General features: G+C 39.3%; 1 protein-coding gene across 1 annotated transcript; it reads right to left on the bottom strand.

Moving 5' to 3' along the window:
- Positions 1–227: 227 nt before the first annotated feature.
- Positions 228–18362, bottom strand: LOC117370098 (leucine-rich repeat-containing protein 52-like). Its single transcript, XM_033965456.2, has 2 exons — positions 17299–18362; positions 228–556 (listed from the first exon to the last, which is right to left on the bottom strand). Exons 1-2 carry the CDS (start codon positions 17945–17947, stop codon positions 228–230), a joined length of 978 nt encoding a protein of 325 aa, XP_033821347.1. The 5' UTR covers positions 17948–18362.
- Between the last annotated feature and the right edge of the window lie 43 nt (positions 18363–18405).

Genomic DNA, 18405 nt, shown 5'->3' with positions numbered 1-18405 from the left:
GATGAAATGGGTTGACTTGATCGGGGCAGTTTCACACCAGAACACTTCACCTGCCACACTGGAAGACTTCATCAGCAGCACTCTTCTGCTCTCATTTTACTGAATATCAGTACTACATATAACCCCCTTTAATCCAGAGATATGATAATGAGCATGAGCTGATCTCCACTCCGTAGAGAAGCAGTCTGTGAGTCACCTTAGCCCCCCGCTCTGTGCAGGCCTCTCAGTCACACCTCCATACCGGGCTTGTTCAGATCCCCATTCCCTGTATTCGCTCCTCCTCCACCCCCCATCCCGCCTCTGTCCTCCCCTTCGTCATCACTGTCCAGCGTCTCTCCCTTCCTCTTGGTGTAGCGCTCGTACAGCACCATGAGCACACCCATGACCCACGCCGACACGGTCCCAGCGGAGAATATGACGAAGCCGATGGCAATGAAGAACAGGTAGTCCCAGTAGCCCAGGCCTTGGTGACAGTCGGCCCGCAGCTGCATGCCCATCTCTGCCAAACGCTGTCCGGCCAGCTCCGAGGGGCTGTGGCACATCGTTTGACCCTCGTCTGGAACAGAAAGGACAAGGGCTGATCACACTGGCACACACACCTTCATGCAACTAGTGTGTAGCAAATTGTGACACAGTGAGTAAGTTGTGATCAATACAACTAATAATACAAAATAAATGGGCATAATATTTTTGGATAAAGAAAACAACAGCCACACACTGAATTCTGCCAGTAAAGCCAATATGTTTTTAATATACCTGTTTTTATTAGGTAGGAGCAGTGAAGAACTGATTTCCTCTAGATTTCGAACATCCTGATTTTGGGATTTGATTGAAATTTTGAAATTGAAATTGAAATTTTGATTCTAGTCAATGAACAATAGCCACCTTTACTAATAGATGTAACACAGAGATCCACACAAGCAGAAGTTAACAAAGATTTGATAACCTTAGTTTTATAAATGCTCCTTACAGACAATATGGGTTTCCTCTGAGTAATGCAGGTCTTTGGAGTCTAGGGCATGGTAACATTATTATTCTGCAGGCGCACGCTCGCACACGCACCCTAAAGGTGATCTCAACACATCAACCTGGCAACCCGTCCATATGCAGCGCAATTATACACAAACAAATCACTGAGCAGCAGCCACAGAGATAAGGATATGAGTGTTTTCACTGATAAAACATCTGTGGTCCGTAATGAGGAAAATGATAATCAGCTGGCGTGATAGCAAGCCACCACACAGAGAGAGGCGAGAGAAACGCTGTGACAATAAGCCCCTGAATAATACATGTTTAGCTGTTTTAATATGAGACAGGCCCAGTTAGAAGGAGATAGACTACAGAGATCAAAAGCTCTGTACCTACTTTGAAAATCTCTATAATATGCTTTCATTAATCTAAAACATATGATTTCACAGGTCAAAGTTTGTAGTTATTTTGATGCTCATATTGATTCCAAGTGCATAAAAATAAACAATAAAGCAGAAAAAAATTGAATTCAAAGGCATTTCATTAAAATTTAATTTCAACTTTATCAGTTCTTTTAGCACTGAGATCACTGTATTAATGCTTTTCATCTTGAACTGAAATTGATTTTCATAAATGAAAATAAATGCTCTGCTCAAATAAATTTAAAAGAAGAAAAATCACATTTAATGTCCACAAATACAAACGTTATTTGAATTTTTATCTAAAAATCCAAAGTGAAGGTCAGCCAGAAAAGGATGCATCATTCTGCTACAGTAACTTCTGAAGAGTTTTTGTAGCTTCACGAAGTTCAATTGGCAGAGATGTGAGAGAACGATGCAATGATATGTATCTAACAGCCTGATCAAAGCTGAGAGTGTGTAGGTGGCCTTTTAGGGATCATTGCTGATGTCCACACTGCTTCACTAAACAATGAAACAGATAGGAATCTATGATGGAAAAAAACATTTATAAATTCTTACATGGAAGCTTGTTTCAGTAGTTACTGGAGGTGTATAAAATACATTTTTACTGTAAAGCATGAGTTGTAGTGTAGTGAATTTATAGAGATAATTAGTTTTTGACAAAGGATTATATAAGCAAACTTAACAAATATCAAGAAAGAAAAGTTGTGTGAAAAATACAAATGGAATATAACGGGATATAATGCAATTTTTGGTTTGGAGAGATGCAACATTTGAATCTAGACAAGATCTATTTATTAAAAACTTGAAGATCAAAACGTGACATTTACAGGCATGTGCATTGTTATGATTGTTATAATCTGAATATTGTCATATTAATTTTTGTCAATCTCATCCATCCCTAGTGACAGATGATGAGACAGTCTGGCTTTATTCCTGCCTGATGAATTACTGCCATTCACAGTGTTAATTATACAGCACTCACGGTCTCATAAAGCCAAAAGTGTGCACATGTGAATGACTGATGGGGCAAAGATGGAGAAGTCTCACAGATGATGTATACTTCACTGAGGACATGCCAGGCTTTAAGAAAAAGGCTCCAATCAAGATGGAGACCGAGGAAACCAGTGCTGCCCACTTGGACCACAGCTCCAATCACAGAGCCAAGTTGCTTTTGCACAATATGTACTCAGTCTCAAATTAGCTTCACAGAATATGAAAAGCTTTATATCAGCTGTACTTTGAGACATTAGCTCTGTTTTGATGAATGAGACATCTGTAGTACAGCGAATTTTACAATAAGTGCAGAACCTGAAGATGTTGGTTTGCAATGAATACCACATAAGCATTCATATGCAGAAAATGAACAATGCATTTTATTATTGTTCCAAATTATACACTTATTAGAGGTCCAAGGTGGTGGTCCAAATACAGTGTGTGTGATTTGGGATATGATGTGACAGAATAATAATGCCATTTTAATATTTTTAATAGAACAAATAGATCTATCTTGAATGGATTGTATGGTTAATGTGAGTAAAAAACCAGTTACATCATTTCAGTTTGTATCAACAAAACTTAAATGGTACATCTGAAAGTGTGAAAAGTGTACTATTACAATTTTATTATAATCTGCCATAAAAAAAAGATTAAGGCAGAAGTATGGTGTAAAATAGTAAATGGTCACATTTTTATATAGCGCTTTTCCACCTTCAAGGGACTCAAAACTTTACATCAAGGAACCACTCACACATTCACACACCAGTGTACACAGACACTGGGGGTGAGGTGGGTTAAGTGTCTTGCCCAAGGACATATCAACAGTATTCATTTGTGGGAGCTGGAATCACACCACCTACCTGTGGGTCAGTGGATCTGACCGCTTAACCAATGATGTTTATGTCGAGAGCAGGATTTTAACCTCCAGCCTTCGGATGAGTGGAAAAACACTGAACCAACTGGGCTACTGTCGCCCATGTCAATGCTTATGTCAGCAGTCAGGCCATCTCTTCAATTCCCATCACTGTTATGTTATGCCACACAAAAGCCACATTGGTGCAATGCTAGCAAATGTTGTTTCTCAGTCAGGTTAGGGTCGAGTTAAACTAGATTATAGGTTTAGGAACTGAGTCTTGGCAGAACTGATGCAACTGATGCAGTGACGCATCTGGCATAGTCCTATCCGTTTCCTATCCTATTTCAGAGTGATGCAACATTAGCAATGTAGCCAATGAATGTTTCAAAACAAAATAAAAAAAATGTTTTGAAGAGTGAAATGTCCTCAAAATGTCGGCTATAAAGAAGCTGAAACCCATGAGTTCCACCTTAATATCACCGATTTTGGTCCAGACCTTTCCTTCCATTGTTTATTTGGGTGAATCTGGCTCTCCACCCTGGTCCCTGGGTCACTATCTCTCACCATCTGTCTGGCTTTGGCCTGGTCCTGCTCTTCTCATTAACCTGCCAGGTGTGCCTCTCATGCACGTCAGTCCTGTCTGCTGGACCTTATCAAACTTTTACGCTCCAAATGGGATGAACTTTTACCATTATGTATCCCCAGGCTATACTCGAGCGCTTGCCTCATAGTTTTCACCTGCATCTTGTAGAAGTTTAGCCTCTCATTGTTGGCAGTGTTATTGTGCTGGTCTGAACTCTTTGCCAAATGTAGTGTCTAAATTCCCCCTGTTTGGCAGAGCAATCTCAGCTTGATGTGGATTTCAGAGTGCTCTTCTTTTTATGATGTGTCCTGGGATGACCTGTAACTCCTAAAAGGGATTCTTTTAGCTCTTACTTGTATATAAACTTGACTATTAAGAAAGACGTCTGAGAAATGTCTATTTAGTGAGCCTTGGACATACTCATACTCAGTACAGTGCTGGATCTCAGTGCATTTAGTAGAGATCAGCTTTAGCTATAAATTATAATAGTCGAATTACTACAGTTTGGGGGAATTTATGTATAATTGGATGAATGTGTTTCATGTCAGTCAGTGCTTGCTGACTTACATTAATCAGTGGTGGAATGTAACAAAGTAAAAGTAGTAAAGTACTGTACTTAAGTACAAATTTTAGGTATCTGTACTTTACTTGAATACATTTAAAGTGGATACTTTTTACTTGACTTCACTACATTTGGGAGCAAGTATCTGCACTTTCTACTCCACTGCATTTTTTAACAGGACTGAAAAGTAAAAGTATTTTTCATTATTGTGTGAGACATGTTCATACTTTGAGCAAACAAAAAATATATAAATAAAAACAGTTTGATTGATTCAACTGTTTCTACTGAATAAAATTAATCACAAATCATCAAAATCAATACATTGGAAGCTTTATAAGACCTCAAAATATGTGTGAAATACATTTTTACTTTTATACTTTTACTAGTATTTTTTGCTCCAGTATCTGTACTTTTACTTAAGTAACAAAATTGAGTACTTCTTCCACCACTGACATTAATCCAAGAATGCTATATACTTAAATGAAATGTTAATGAGTTAACTTCAAACATTTTCACTGAGGGATTACACAAACAAATGAAACATTGTTAGGTTGATTTAAAAATAATGTTGAATAATGTTGCATGTCCTTTAAATTCTTCTGGCACAGCTTGACAGACCCAGAATGAAAATAAAGCAACTTAATCTCTGACACCTCAAAAATGAATGGAAGGTATCAGTGTGCACACCGTACACAGAGGAGTCTAATCCAATGGTGGGTGTTCATGAGGATGTTTAGTGTGACAAATGCCCCCATCTGCACAGCCCTCTGTCCTCTAATCAGTATGATTTCAAACATAAATCACTGAGAGCTCTAATCACATCTCAGAATCACATCTGCACAAGGTGAAAGGCAATGCATATTTCTCCTGTATTAACATTGAGTGAGATACTGTATAAACAGTGTTATGTGTGGGAGTGTGGCATGCATACATTGTATGTTGTCAGTCTCTGGGTATGGCTTACTTGAACATATACACTACCAAAAGTAGTATATAGTATAAAGTTAAACTTCTTGTTCAAAGTTTTTTTTTTTTTTTTTTTAAATGTTTTCTATATTTTATATACATATGGAAGACATCAAATATATGTTGCAAGATATATGAAATATTATAGCAAATAAGTTAAATAAATCAACTAAATATTTTAATTCCAGCCCTTAAACTATCCCCCCTTTGCTTTATTGACAGTGCTACAAATCTTTGGCCTTCTCTCAATGAGCTTTAAGTGAAAGTCTCCTGAAATGGTTTTCACTTCACACCCGTGTCATTTCTGAGTGAAGGAATGCCAAAAGTGCAAATCAGTGATCGAAGCAATGCAGTGGCTAGTTTTAAAAAAAAATTAAAACATGTTTTGAGTCGTTTTGAGTTTATTTTTTGTTTATTACATATGTGTCCAATCATAGTTTTGATGTTTGACATTAACATGATGAGATGCCCAACTAGACTGGACAAAGTCAGATTGTTTCTTGTTGCACGTCTCTCAATGGTTCGTTGCTTATCCGGGTAATAACTTTTAGGGTGTAATTTTTATACGCTCTTTTCCTGCATTCTTGAGATTTCCACATAAGAAGATTTTATGACGTCCTTAACTCTCCCTTGGGCACTTTACTTCCTTCTGACCTGGCTCCAGCAACTATCACCACTACTGTTACTTGCTTAATTTTTACTCTTTAATGGTTAGAGGTGCAGTATGTAACATTCTTGGTGGAGGGTCGATTAAGTGATTGTCTCCATGGAGATGTTATTGCTTTGCCTGGAATATTCCACAGATTTAGCATTTTTTTCCTGTTGCAGGTATTTTATTCCAAAAAATATTCAAAAAGGTCCCCTCTCTACAGATCTGACCTGTAACTTGATTTGCTGGCCTCCTGCTTGTCTCTATGGAGATAGACATGTTTTTGTAATACTGTAAATAATTTCAGGCAAAACAGTAACATCTCAGAGACAAGGAGTCTGGACACTCCACCAGAAAATGTATATGTGCACCATTATCATAAAACTCTAACTTGGCTTATTAACTTTGGTTCTTATGGTTGCCCATAACTCAAAACACTCCTTTATTTCAAACCATAAACACAGATAACTCCTGACAGGCGTCTCATCTGAGATGCGAGAAAATCGTTTGCGTTTTTCTGGAGGACACAGAGGAAGGTGGCAGTCAGATGATTCACTTCAGTCTCCCGTCACTGTCTGTTGCTTTGTCACTTATAGTCATTTTTTTTCCCAATTGCTCCATCACTTAGGTTAAAAAAAACCCAACACACTCAATCTGGCATCCCGTCCTTGACATTTTCAACTTTCATCTACTGTTTACACAGCACAAATTTTTCCTGCTTAATCTTGTCATCTATGAAGACGTCAAGGTGCAGAGATAGAAGAGGTATGGCCATCTCTACTCAAGTAAATACTTCAAGGTAATGTACTTATAATAGTGGTTATTATAAAATTAAAAGGTAATACAAAAGTAGGTCTATGCAAAAAAGTACTAACGCAGCACTAGTACATTACTATAGACTATAAATTAATAGGTTTACTTCAAAATGCAACAAAATTACTTGAGAATATACATAACTCATACAATTACTTAAAAAGTACTTTTGTTACTTTCCTCTAAATTGAGCATAAACCTACATTCAGGTCCAGTAGGTCTCCTCATGTCCCTGTAAAGGTGCTCTGGTTATGAGTCAGGGATTTCAAAGATGCTATTTAATTAAACAGCATGAGATTTACTCCAGAGACTTGAGCTAAAACTGACCCTAATTTGTCCCAGCCTCGACATCTTTTCTGATAGCACGTCTACAGAGAGAGAAACCACTTTAAACCACTTCTGAAGCCCGTTTTACATCTTAAGTACTTGCAGACTTGGACAGTCATCCTATAGAGAAATAATACATGGGACATTTCCAGGTTATAGTGTGTGTATGTGTGTGTATGTGCGTGTGTGTGTGTGTGCGCATGGGGGTGCGTGTGGGTGTGTGTGTGTGTGTGTGAGGGAGTTGCCTTACCTTTTTGCATGCTTGGTGCACTGCAGTTTATATATTGCTCTACTGCAATTCACAGCACTGACTGAAACTCTGCAGATGGATGGATAAATAAGAGAGTCTGATGAGGAGCTATTTCCACAAATAAACAGCATTTATGAACACACATATAGTTGCATATGATGAAGCAGAATGGTGATCCTATGCAACCTCATGTTGTACTGTGTACAGTGCATTGTGCATATCAGGCTTGTGGCTGTGGAAATGCTGGGGGGGGGGGGGGGGGGGGGGGGGGGGGTTGCCGCATATTATGCAGAGCGGGCTTGGTCTGTGGGAATCACCTGTGGGAATCACCTGTCCACAGTTCAAGTAGAACTCCTGGTATTGTCTGTTAAAAAAGTTGGCTCTTTTTCTGTCTCTTCACTGGGCCTTTTCCCCCTTCATTTTGCTCATTTGTGGGTTAAGTTGTCGCCGCTCAAGTGACGGAAATGTAACCAAGAGAATGGTAAATGGCAAATTTTTCTATAGCGCTTTTCTACCTTCAAGGCACTCAAAGTGCTTTACAACAAGGAACCACTCACCCATTCACACACACATTCACACAGATTTTTCAAAATAAACGATTGTTCAGACTCAGATAATAAATACAACAGAAATAATTAATTATTTCCGGTGGCCCGGTACCAATTGATCCACGGACCGGTACCGGTCCACGGCCCGGTGGTTGGGGACCACTGATCTAGAGCATAACCTGACTATAATGCACAGTGTGTGACATATAATTTATCTTACAAAGGGAAAAATATTAGATTGAGTTTTTAATAAAAAGTCTTAATATTCTATTCTGTATCTTCAGTCAGCATTTGTTTTTTATGTTTTAAGGTCAATGAATTTGTGCATGAATTTAGCTATCATTATTTGTTGTTTAATTGTTGTAAGAAGCTGGAAGCACCACGCCACTAGCAACATAGACCAACTGCTAAACCCGAAAGACATTAACAGATAAACATTAACTAACTAATTAATTTACATGGGTCAAAATTTCATCACCAATTCCACCAAACTGCAACATTTTGAACCCACAACCTCCTCATTTAAAACCTGACGCTCTAAGCACTCTGACAATGTGCACCTCATGCTTAGACATAATTGAAGTTTATAACCAAACAACATGGATACAATGACAATCAATAATGCAAACCTGACCTGAATTTGTATAAGAGTCACAATGAACTCGATAGAAAATCCACTCTCCAACAGTGAGTCTCCATTTCAATTAGCAAGAGGGTTGCAATTAGAAAATCAAGAAGGGAACAATTATTTAGCTTAGAACATATCCTCTGCAAAGACGTGCTAAAACACTGAAAACCCACCTTAAAGCACCCCTGCATTACTTCTTACCCCAAAAACATTTATCCTTACAGGCTTGCATCTCCACAAACCTTACTGTCCACTACAGGTGAAGGGCCTCCACCTGTTTGTCGAAATATACATTTTATTCCTGTGGTTAAAATGTCCTGTAAAATGTTCCACCATATGGTATAAAACATAACTATCTCTGTGGAGAAAGTTAAGAAATATGGTTTGATCCTATTCCCCTCGGAGTCATGTTGGTATATAAGGTGTTGCTTTAATTAAAATTAAGTAAACACTGCAATATTTTGAGATGGTTCTACATTATGTTTTAATGATATAATAGGATAATGATTTAAAAAGGATAATGATTTAAAATGTCTATTAAAGTTGACTGTGTCCACATGTTTACAGTAAGCTCTTATTAAACATACTGATGATGAGAGAAGGGGGTTGGACCTACAGGGCACAGCCTCACAGTCATAAACTGGGCAACCCCACTGTTCATGGGCAGATTAATTATGCTGCTGCAGATGGAAACCAGTGTGGTCTCAGACTTGGACGAGGAGAGAGGGGCGTTATAGGACTATATCAAGTGAATGCTGTATAAACAATGCCATTACTTAAGAATGCATATACCTAATGGAAAGGCTTTGAGGAGAGCTTTAAAGAATGATGCAAATTACATTTTTAGCAAGTTGTAAGATAGATCTATGTATGCACTGGGAGCACTGATGTGCACAAGCTAAAGGAGCTAAAGCTACAAGTCACATGACATTCAGGATTTTGATACAGAAGGCTTCAATTTTTCACAAGAATAGAGAGTTATATGTAACAGGACATAACTACACCATGAGAAAACATGATTAAGCAGGAAAGCATGAAGAAATGTTTAAAAGGACCTTGACTAGAAGGAGCATGCGTAACAGCAGTGGTACCATGTAAATGCCATTTTAGAGGGAAAAGTAATTTGCGTATGACAAACCTAGCCAGTGTCAAAAGATTCATTTTGAGGGTTAAGAGCAATGGCATTCAAACTTGATTAGCCCATTATCTAGCATATTAGACAAAGGATGAAAAACTGTTTAGTCCACTAAATACATCACGGTGAGGTCAGAAAGACTAAGAATAGCTGACCTTTCCTCCATCACATAGCACTCAGAAAACACGCTTGCACACCTCTCATACGCAGCATTAGTCAGATTACCATCATTGTGTTTTTTTTTTCCTTCTATAGGCTCTTAATTCTTCCTCTGGCAACGCATGAGTGAAGAGAGGAGTGAAGGTTAGATAAGCAACAGCCCTCTTATCATCTTATCGCAGCTGATCAACACTGTTTTAGCACATTTTACAGTCATACCTAGCTGCACAGTATCAGATATGTGCAATAATGTTACGGTCCTCAAGCAGAATCAGTTATCAGGACATCTCCTTTTGCTAGGTCCCTGCACTGGAGTACTTTTATATTTAATGCAGGCCTAAAAGTTGGAATAGAATAGGTGGACTGATGTAGATCTTTGTGTAGCTGGTTAAGTGCAATATATAAATCCAAGCCGTTACTATTAAGATAAATCTAAGAACAAGAGAAAAAAAGAGAGAGCACTTTGTAATTTTTTAAGAGGAGAGTTTGCTACCTGTTTGTTTCTAGGAAGATGTTATTACTTTGCCTGGAATGTCCCATAGCACGGCATTAAACTTATCTAACAAGGTGATGCCAACAGGTCAGGTCTGTGGAGTATTTTTGAGCAATAAAAACAGCTGTATTTGAATAAATGCTAAATAAATATGTTTAATGCAATACTGTCCACTGAACAAAAGAAAAGAAAAGTTACATAGTGTATCTTCCAATCCAACTGACAAACTATATTTCTCATTAGTCGGTCAAATTTGACTTTGGGGTCATAATAGCCAGGGGATAATAGCTCTATGCATAAATTCTGTATCACTCATGTTTTTCTCGCATCATAAAGTCCCATGTCTCCCGGAGCCTGTATATTGCCCTTCATTTAGCCTTGTCATCTCCGCGTCCTGACTGCTATTGTTTGTCTGCCCGAGGTGACGACATCCGAAACACTCCCACATCGATCTTGGAGCAGAAAACACACTCAGACATAAAAACATACCGTGTCGGAGCTCCACAAGTAGGCCAGCTAAATTCAATATGCCACACCAGATGGGACTGGCTTCCAGCTGATAAATAATGCACTGTCTATACCTGTATTAAACTGAATAAATGGCAGTGTCACCAGAAGATTTGACTCTTATATCAATGTGATGTGTTGTCTTTTCTTCCACCATCTAGAAATGAAGCGGTGCATTCAGTTCAATCAATATGACTGTGAATCCTGCTATTGTCTTTTATGTCAACTACCTAAAAGGGTGCAAGAGAAACTAGAAATTCTAAAGGTACAAATACTTTTTACAAATATACTCTAGGGTAAAAATGAGGCTTTAATAATTACTCGCATGGAAATAATCGTATAATTAATAGAAATAAAGAAAAAAAAAGAAAATCTTAGTTTGGACATACTACCTGATTTACATTTTAGGTTGTTGTGATCAATTACAGACAAAACATAAAAAATACAATGATTGTGACACAATAGAAAAAACTTATGTTCGCACTGTTGCATAGGTCCTGTGTGTCCTATGTCCTGTTTGACTTGATTTAGTCCTTGTATTAACTCCATAACCTATTAGTTATGGTAATAAGTTCTTGATGCATGTGGTGATAACAATGATACATTTGAGTGGCAGATTTGGGCCCTAGGGCTGATTGATAACTTGTTTGTACATGCACTTTATTATCTTTCCCATTTATTTTTGTTTTGACAAGCCTGGCGTCAAACCTGGCGTCACAAACAAATACTTCCCAGCTCCCTTCTGTGATCTCATTCACATCCAGTTTCTGTTGATGAATATTTAAACGTCTGACCCATGTGTGGCCTCTGCTTTGGCTGTTTGTGCCGGGATGGTGAGGCATCCAGAAATATTTCCCCCCGTACTGGAGCCATAATACTCTCATGTGCAACCCAGGACATGGTGATGATGCTTCTCTTTTCAAAAGGCTAAGGAAGGGACAGTCACGTAACTTTTTGGCAATAAAGGATATTTCATTTTCACTTATCTTTATTTATAGAGGAAGAGGCCCATGAGAGTACCAGGCTCTTTTTCATGAGTGCCCTGTTATAATGCAGTACAATACCAACAAAAACAAACAAAACAAATAATTGCATAGGTCCATTTAAAACATAAAAAACAGGTGCAGGCGTGACTATATATGTCCATCACCAGATTATTAAAATGCATTAGTGGCACCAATGTATGTGGCACCAGTTTTACATGTCCTTGAACTGTATTACATTTTTGGGAAGCAAAATAACGGAAAGCTTTTTTTTTTTTTCTCGTTCTGTGCCTATGGAATTAATAAAAATAGTAAAAAGTAGCAAGCCCAAAAATGATCCTTGGGGCACTCCTTTGCTTAAAGTTACAAATTTAAATTATTACTATTTCCTGAGTTCTGTTTGAAACATAATTTTGGAAATAATTACTTCTTTGGGTCTATGGAGAGGAAAGCATTTAAGACCTCACTCAATAGTTTTCCCCAGCATTATTTAAATGAATGCCATTGTGGACTATAATTCCTCTTTGAGAATCCATGAAAAAATATCCACAAAAGGAATTCCTAGAGTACTGCAATAACCCATACATGAAGTTGGAGGATCCGACTAAACTTCATGTCACCGAAATTGGAAGATGGAATTGGACCAGATATTACAAATTGTTTTCCCAACTTTAGCACCGTGTCTATAAGTGATTTGAAGTCACTTTCCAACATCTTGGACTGTTGTAGTTTAATGTCATCAGAACCGGTGTGCACTATCATAGTCGATATGCACGACTGGACAGTGTGTGGTTCAGCCCGTGGGATGGCTACATGGCGTACCATGGACAAACCGACGAGGAGCCAGGGGCAGGTCTTACTCACTGAAGGATTAAGTTTCCTTATCAGTCGAGGCTGTGTCACCACCGATTAATTGCATGTTGCAGCGGAGACTCTCTTTTCCATGTCTTGTAGTATCTTTATGAACATTATGGAACTATGCCAATTTTGTTGTTGTAATGCAGTGAGTGCTGCTGTGATCCCGTGAGGATCTAAGAGGGGAAGGTAACTCCTCGTCACTTTAGACATGGAAACTTATTCAGGTCAAGAATGATAAATCTATTTCACAGCACCAATGGCTGCCTCTGATTATGACTTACATGATGAGGTGAGTGCTTTCGCTTTTGTTTACTATTTGTAACAAGGTACCAGTTATGCGAGGAAGTTTAGCTGCAACATGACAACCCCATGTATCATGCTGAACACTGGCAGAGGTTGGCTGGCTGCATCTCGTACCAGCAGGAGCAGAATTTACACAGAAAACAGCTATTGTCACATCTAATTCATTCATCATGGCAATGGACATGGACGTTTCCACTGTCACCACCGAGTCAAGGTTCTGCTCATGAGACTGGCTCTGGGTTTGAGTCAGTCAGGAGATGTGGTTCTTTAATTCTGTCATCCTTGTTTCTAAGAGTAGAGAGCTATTACAGTGCTGACGCCATAACACAAGGGCCCCGAAAAGGAACCCACTGCTTTGAGATGACTTGAGATAAATCGACACAGGATCAACACACAGGAGGCATGTGTTTGACACGTAATGTAGAAATCCTCTCTATGTTGCATTTACACCAGCTCTATATTTCTCAGGGTTGTAACTTTGATTAACTGCCACTGATCAAGGGATTTTTGAGTAAAAATGCCCTGTAGTGTTAAGAAGTTTTCACCACTGTGCTCAGATCGTGGAAGCAGATATAGGTATAAGTGACGTTTAGTCCAACAGTCTGGTTCAAGAAACCTTTTTGAGATCAATGATTAGAATCAGTTATGTTTCACTTTAAAACTCTAGCCAAAACTTTTCTTTTCTTTTTTGCAGTACATGAAGCTGAATTATGAAAAAAAATCTATTTATTTTTTAATGTATAAACGGACACAGGGCTAATTGAGTACCAAGGCAAAAGGAGAATTTACAGCCTGCATAAGGTGTCCTGATGATGCCTGACCCTGTTAGAGCTTGATAATACAACAGCTCTTTACCTGTTGACCATAGTATGCATTTCACAAAACATTGTTCAAATAAATAACAACAGAAACACAGTGTATCTAAAATATTACACAGCACATAGGTGTTTGCTATAAACCACTATAATGTTACCTAAAAGTATGTTATATCCAGCCATGAGGATGTATTAAATCAAAGTCCACATCAGCTGGACTTCTCCTCAAAACTCTCCACTGTTCACAGCACTAGCTCCTAAAAGGGTCTTGAACATCCAGTTTCTGTTTGCTGACAAGGCAGAGCTGTTTCTGCAGCTGAGGCTGATGGCATCTAACGTCCAGAGCCAAAAAAGGATGGCTTCAAGTAAAATATGCAAAATCATGTTTATCAGAGTTTATCAGAGCAATAAACAGGAAAACCCTAAGAAATAAAATAAGCCTGCACATTTTTATGGTGCTATATTATAGAACAGTAAATTGCCACATAAAAACAAACATCTGTAAACTAAATGACGTACAAGATAGAGTACTGTAAAAAATTCTATTACAGTAGGTATATATCCTTGTCTAACCCATATCGTATGAAGTATAACTTTCTTTATGGCTGTTGTACTGCACAATAATTAAATGAACTACAGAACATAGTAATGTAATTGTAAAGTGTATGTAGTAAGTACAATATATATGGCAACATTTGGTTATTGTTTACATGTGCCCTATTTATAATTGGCCAATACTGATGTGCTCCTCTAGTCACCATGAACTCCATTAGTGAGCAGAAATATCTCTGTAGTTACCTGAGGTTGTTAACCTTTGACCCAAAAGAGGTTACTGAAGATGTTTCTTTCAGCTGCAGATAAACAACACTTCCACTGCACCTGATTCACTCTCACACTGAGAGGGAGAGACAGCTGGAGTCCTGGGACGTTATACTCACAGGCAGAACCTAGGGCTACACAACCAGCCCCACACATACAAACATGCAACACACAAATACTGCACTACTCACTGCTCTTGAACCTATTACCTCTGCACTGGTTACTGTATGTCTCTGCATATGCATCACTGCTCTATCAGAGATATGGTATGATGGCAGTATGGAGTCTATTGTAGTCCTTTTGAATAGGCTACACTCAAAAGCTCAATAAAACCTAATCTTAGCCTAAGGTCTTTTCTGGGCAGTGGACTGAGCTGTGAGCATTACCAATGTGTGAAAGTGTGATGTAAAAGTGACAGTAAACAACAACTCCAGGGACCGACAGTTTCTTTTACTTGTTTTTTGAAAGTTGAAAAGCAACCGTGCCTAAAGTCTATTTGACAATGTTAGAAGAAGAAATCCCAAAAAGCCAAGTAGTGTCACCACTGATCAGGGATGTCCAGGTGCTCTGAGCTCTGATAATGTAAAAACTGACCAGATAACAATAAACTATTAATTGGCCTAACATTGGACTTTTCCTGGGTAGTATTGTAATTGACTTGATATATATTAAAACTAGTAGAAGACTACATAAAAACACATTATTTTGAGAAAAATAATTTGGTATCATTGTGGTATTGAAATTGGTCTCAAGTATTGAATCTGTTTCTTGGTATCAAACAGACAAACTGGTGCCGTCTGCAGAGAGTTGTCTTTGTATAGATTAAGAATGTCTTGGCTGGCCAGAATAGATTATTAGATTAATAGTAATTTAGTAATTAATACTAAAACTAGTATTGAAAATGGATAGTCATTTCATCAAGTATCGATGCTAAAATGTCAGTTTATGGGACAGAAATTAACCTTTCCTGAATGATCTTGAGCTGTATCAGAACAAGCACAAGACCATACAGATTAGTAAATGCCCATAGACCACTATGGAACCTAATTACTGAGGAATTACACAAATGTAGGACTGCATGTTAATATAAAAGAAAATAATATGATTTAGTTATTGAAAATTATATTCTATTGTCTAAATAAAAAGTGTTTTTTTTATTATAATCATGGTATCGGTATTGAGTATTGAGTCTATTCCTTAGTATAAAAATCAAGTTTAAAAATTTAGTATCGTGACAACACTACTCCTGACTCCAATTCAAACTTATTTTTGAATTAAAATTTCTCCAAACATGGTTAATGTATTTGCTGTGTAGATGGACTATAGTTTCACATGACCATAAGGAATTTCTTTGCCATTTTTAATGTTACACAAATACTTTAGCTCCTGCTCCTGACAAATTTGAGGGTCTTGTCATTCTCCTTTTAGTGCACATTCAATCCAATAATCAATTTGGTTATGACATTTAAATTGAAGAAACAAGATTATTTGAACACATGCCAGGAGCTGCCTCTCTTGCTTATTGTGAAGCGACTTTCAGCTGGCAGCCTACATAGACAGCCACATAGCAACCGCAAAAACAAATCCAAATGTGAAGAAGTGTAATCAAATGCATGCCTTTTACACAACTACTGAAAACATACTGTCCAAAAAACCCAATGAGCAGTGTTTTGGAGCTTAGTTGTCTTGCACCTGGACTAAACCAGATCCAGAGCACACAGTTGTAAAGCTATTGTGAGAACAGCAAAAGGACACCACATTATCTCTGCCTTCAGGACCCACACCACAACACACCAAGATCACACTGACTGCTATTAAAAGCAAAGGCCCATTGTTAAGAGACCTAGCCCAGTTTACCAGCTTGTGCAACCCAAGTCAATTAACTCCTAAAAGCCCTCATCATCTAATCACCAAGCCTGACACTTGAATCCTGCTGGTCTATTTCAGGGATGATAAGGTGGTGGTGGTTGGTTTTGAAGTAAATGCCACAAAAAGGAGATGATTTGTTGAGGTAAACTTGAGACATTACAGGCAGTTTGAGTGGGTCAGGTTACTGATGAGAGAGCAGAGGGAGTGAAGACTGAAGATTGCGCTGACTCCCAGGTCAAATCATTAGCTTCAAGCTCAACATGTGCCCACAGAGGAAGTCTGCTGTGTGACGCGTGAGGGACTGCGATTTGGGGTAAAGCTCTGAAGATTGAAATTAGGGACCCAGGACTTATTCAGTTGGATTGGTTGACTTGATGAAGACTATATGAATTTCATTAACAGAGTTATAACAATATACTACATAACTGGGGCATCCTATTTTTTTCTATTTAGACCTGAATTTTGAAACACGTCTAAGGTGGAAGATCATAGACTGGTGGTTCCATCATTCTTTCACATATTTATTTAGGCTTAAAACATTTCAACATTTACTAGTTTTGTGGGCATCATGTGCCCCATTGCTACAGACATGTTACACCATGCCTGCAACTTAAGGATATTATGATGTCCTAGTAGGTTTTACCTCTACAAGCAGTAATAACGGACTTAACTAAAGTTGTAGTAGGTCTATAAGAGTTAGATTTGTTATTCCAGAGCGGATGTCTGACCACCCGAGGATGTCTTGTGTGACATTTTATTTGCTCTACAGTACACTGGGGACTGACCTTGGAATTTGAAGCCCTCTATCTGCACCCAGAGGCAAAGGTCCTCTGTGTCACAGTCGCACCTCCACGGGTTCCCGCTGAGCCCCAGAGAGCGCAGTGCGGGCAGCGCGATCAGACTGCTGATGTTCAACACCGTCAGGTTGTTCCTGCTCACGTCCAGCACTTGCAGCGCCATGTTTTCCGAGAAGGCGTCCGGGTGGATGTCACTGAGCCCGGGATTGTCCGTGAGTCGCAGCATCACCAGAGACGACAGCGGTCCAAACGTCCGGTCCTCGATTTGGAGCAGCACGTTGAACGACAGGTCCAAGTAGGCGAGTTTACGCAGATTTCCAAAAGTGGACTCAGATATTTCTGTGAGGGAGTTGTTACTGCAGTCCAGGTAGACCAGGTCAGACAGGTAGTTGAGCTGCAGCGCAGGTAGCTCTCCTATCCGATTATTGGACAATATGAGCTGTCGCGTGGCCAGGGGCAGGTCGTTGGGGAACAGGGTCAGGTCCTGGCCCGCGCACTGGACCACCAACTGATCGTCACACACACATCTGTCCGGACAGCCGGCCGTGAGAGCCGGCGAAGGGGTCACCCCCATCACGAAGATAAAGAGAAAGACGATCCGGAGGGACTGTGCGCTTGGCTCGGGCAGGAGACGCATGACGAGGCTGCCCAGAGCGTCATGAAGTCGGGTTGAGTTGGACCAGGACTCCCCGGCGCTGCCCGGGCATCCTGCATGGGGCTGTGGGGGAGATAGGCTATCTGCTCTGGGTCAGGGGCTCGCGCCACTTGACTTCTTAACTCTTCTTTTTCCTTCTCAAAAACACTATTGTTCCGTCGCTCACGCGCACCCTGGAACTACTCGACGAGGCATGACTTAAGAAGGTGACCGCTGTGGTTCATAGTGACCGGGCTGTGATGAGGGACGCTCGGCTGCCCAGTACGGCGCACAGCCCCGGAGAGTCACCTCTGGAGCTAGTTGTCTCCAGCGGAGTGCATTGTTGTTAGTTTCTAAACAAACAAAGACTTTAAAGGAAATCTCCCAATAGAAGCCCAGACATAGTCCAAGATTGCATCTAACGCTGGACCAAAAGTAAAGTCTCTTTGCTCTGCCGTGCA

The sequence above is a fragment of the Periophthalmus magnuspinnatus genome, chromosome 4 (genome assembly GCF_009829125.3).
Source record: "Periophthalmus magnuspinnatus isolate fPerMag1 chromosome 4, fPerMag1.2.pri, whole genome shotgun sequence".
In the NCBI taxonomy this organism is placed as follows: Eukaryota; Metazoa; Chordata; class Actinopteri; order Gobiiformes; family Gobiidae; genus Periophthalmus; species Periophthalmus magnuspinnatus.
This window is presented reverse-complemented; position numbering and strand designations above follow the sequence as displayed.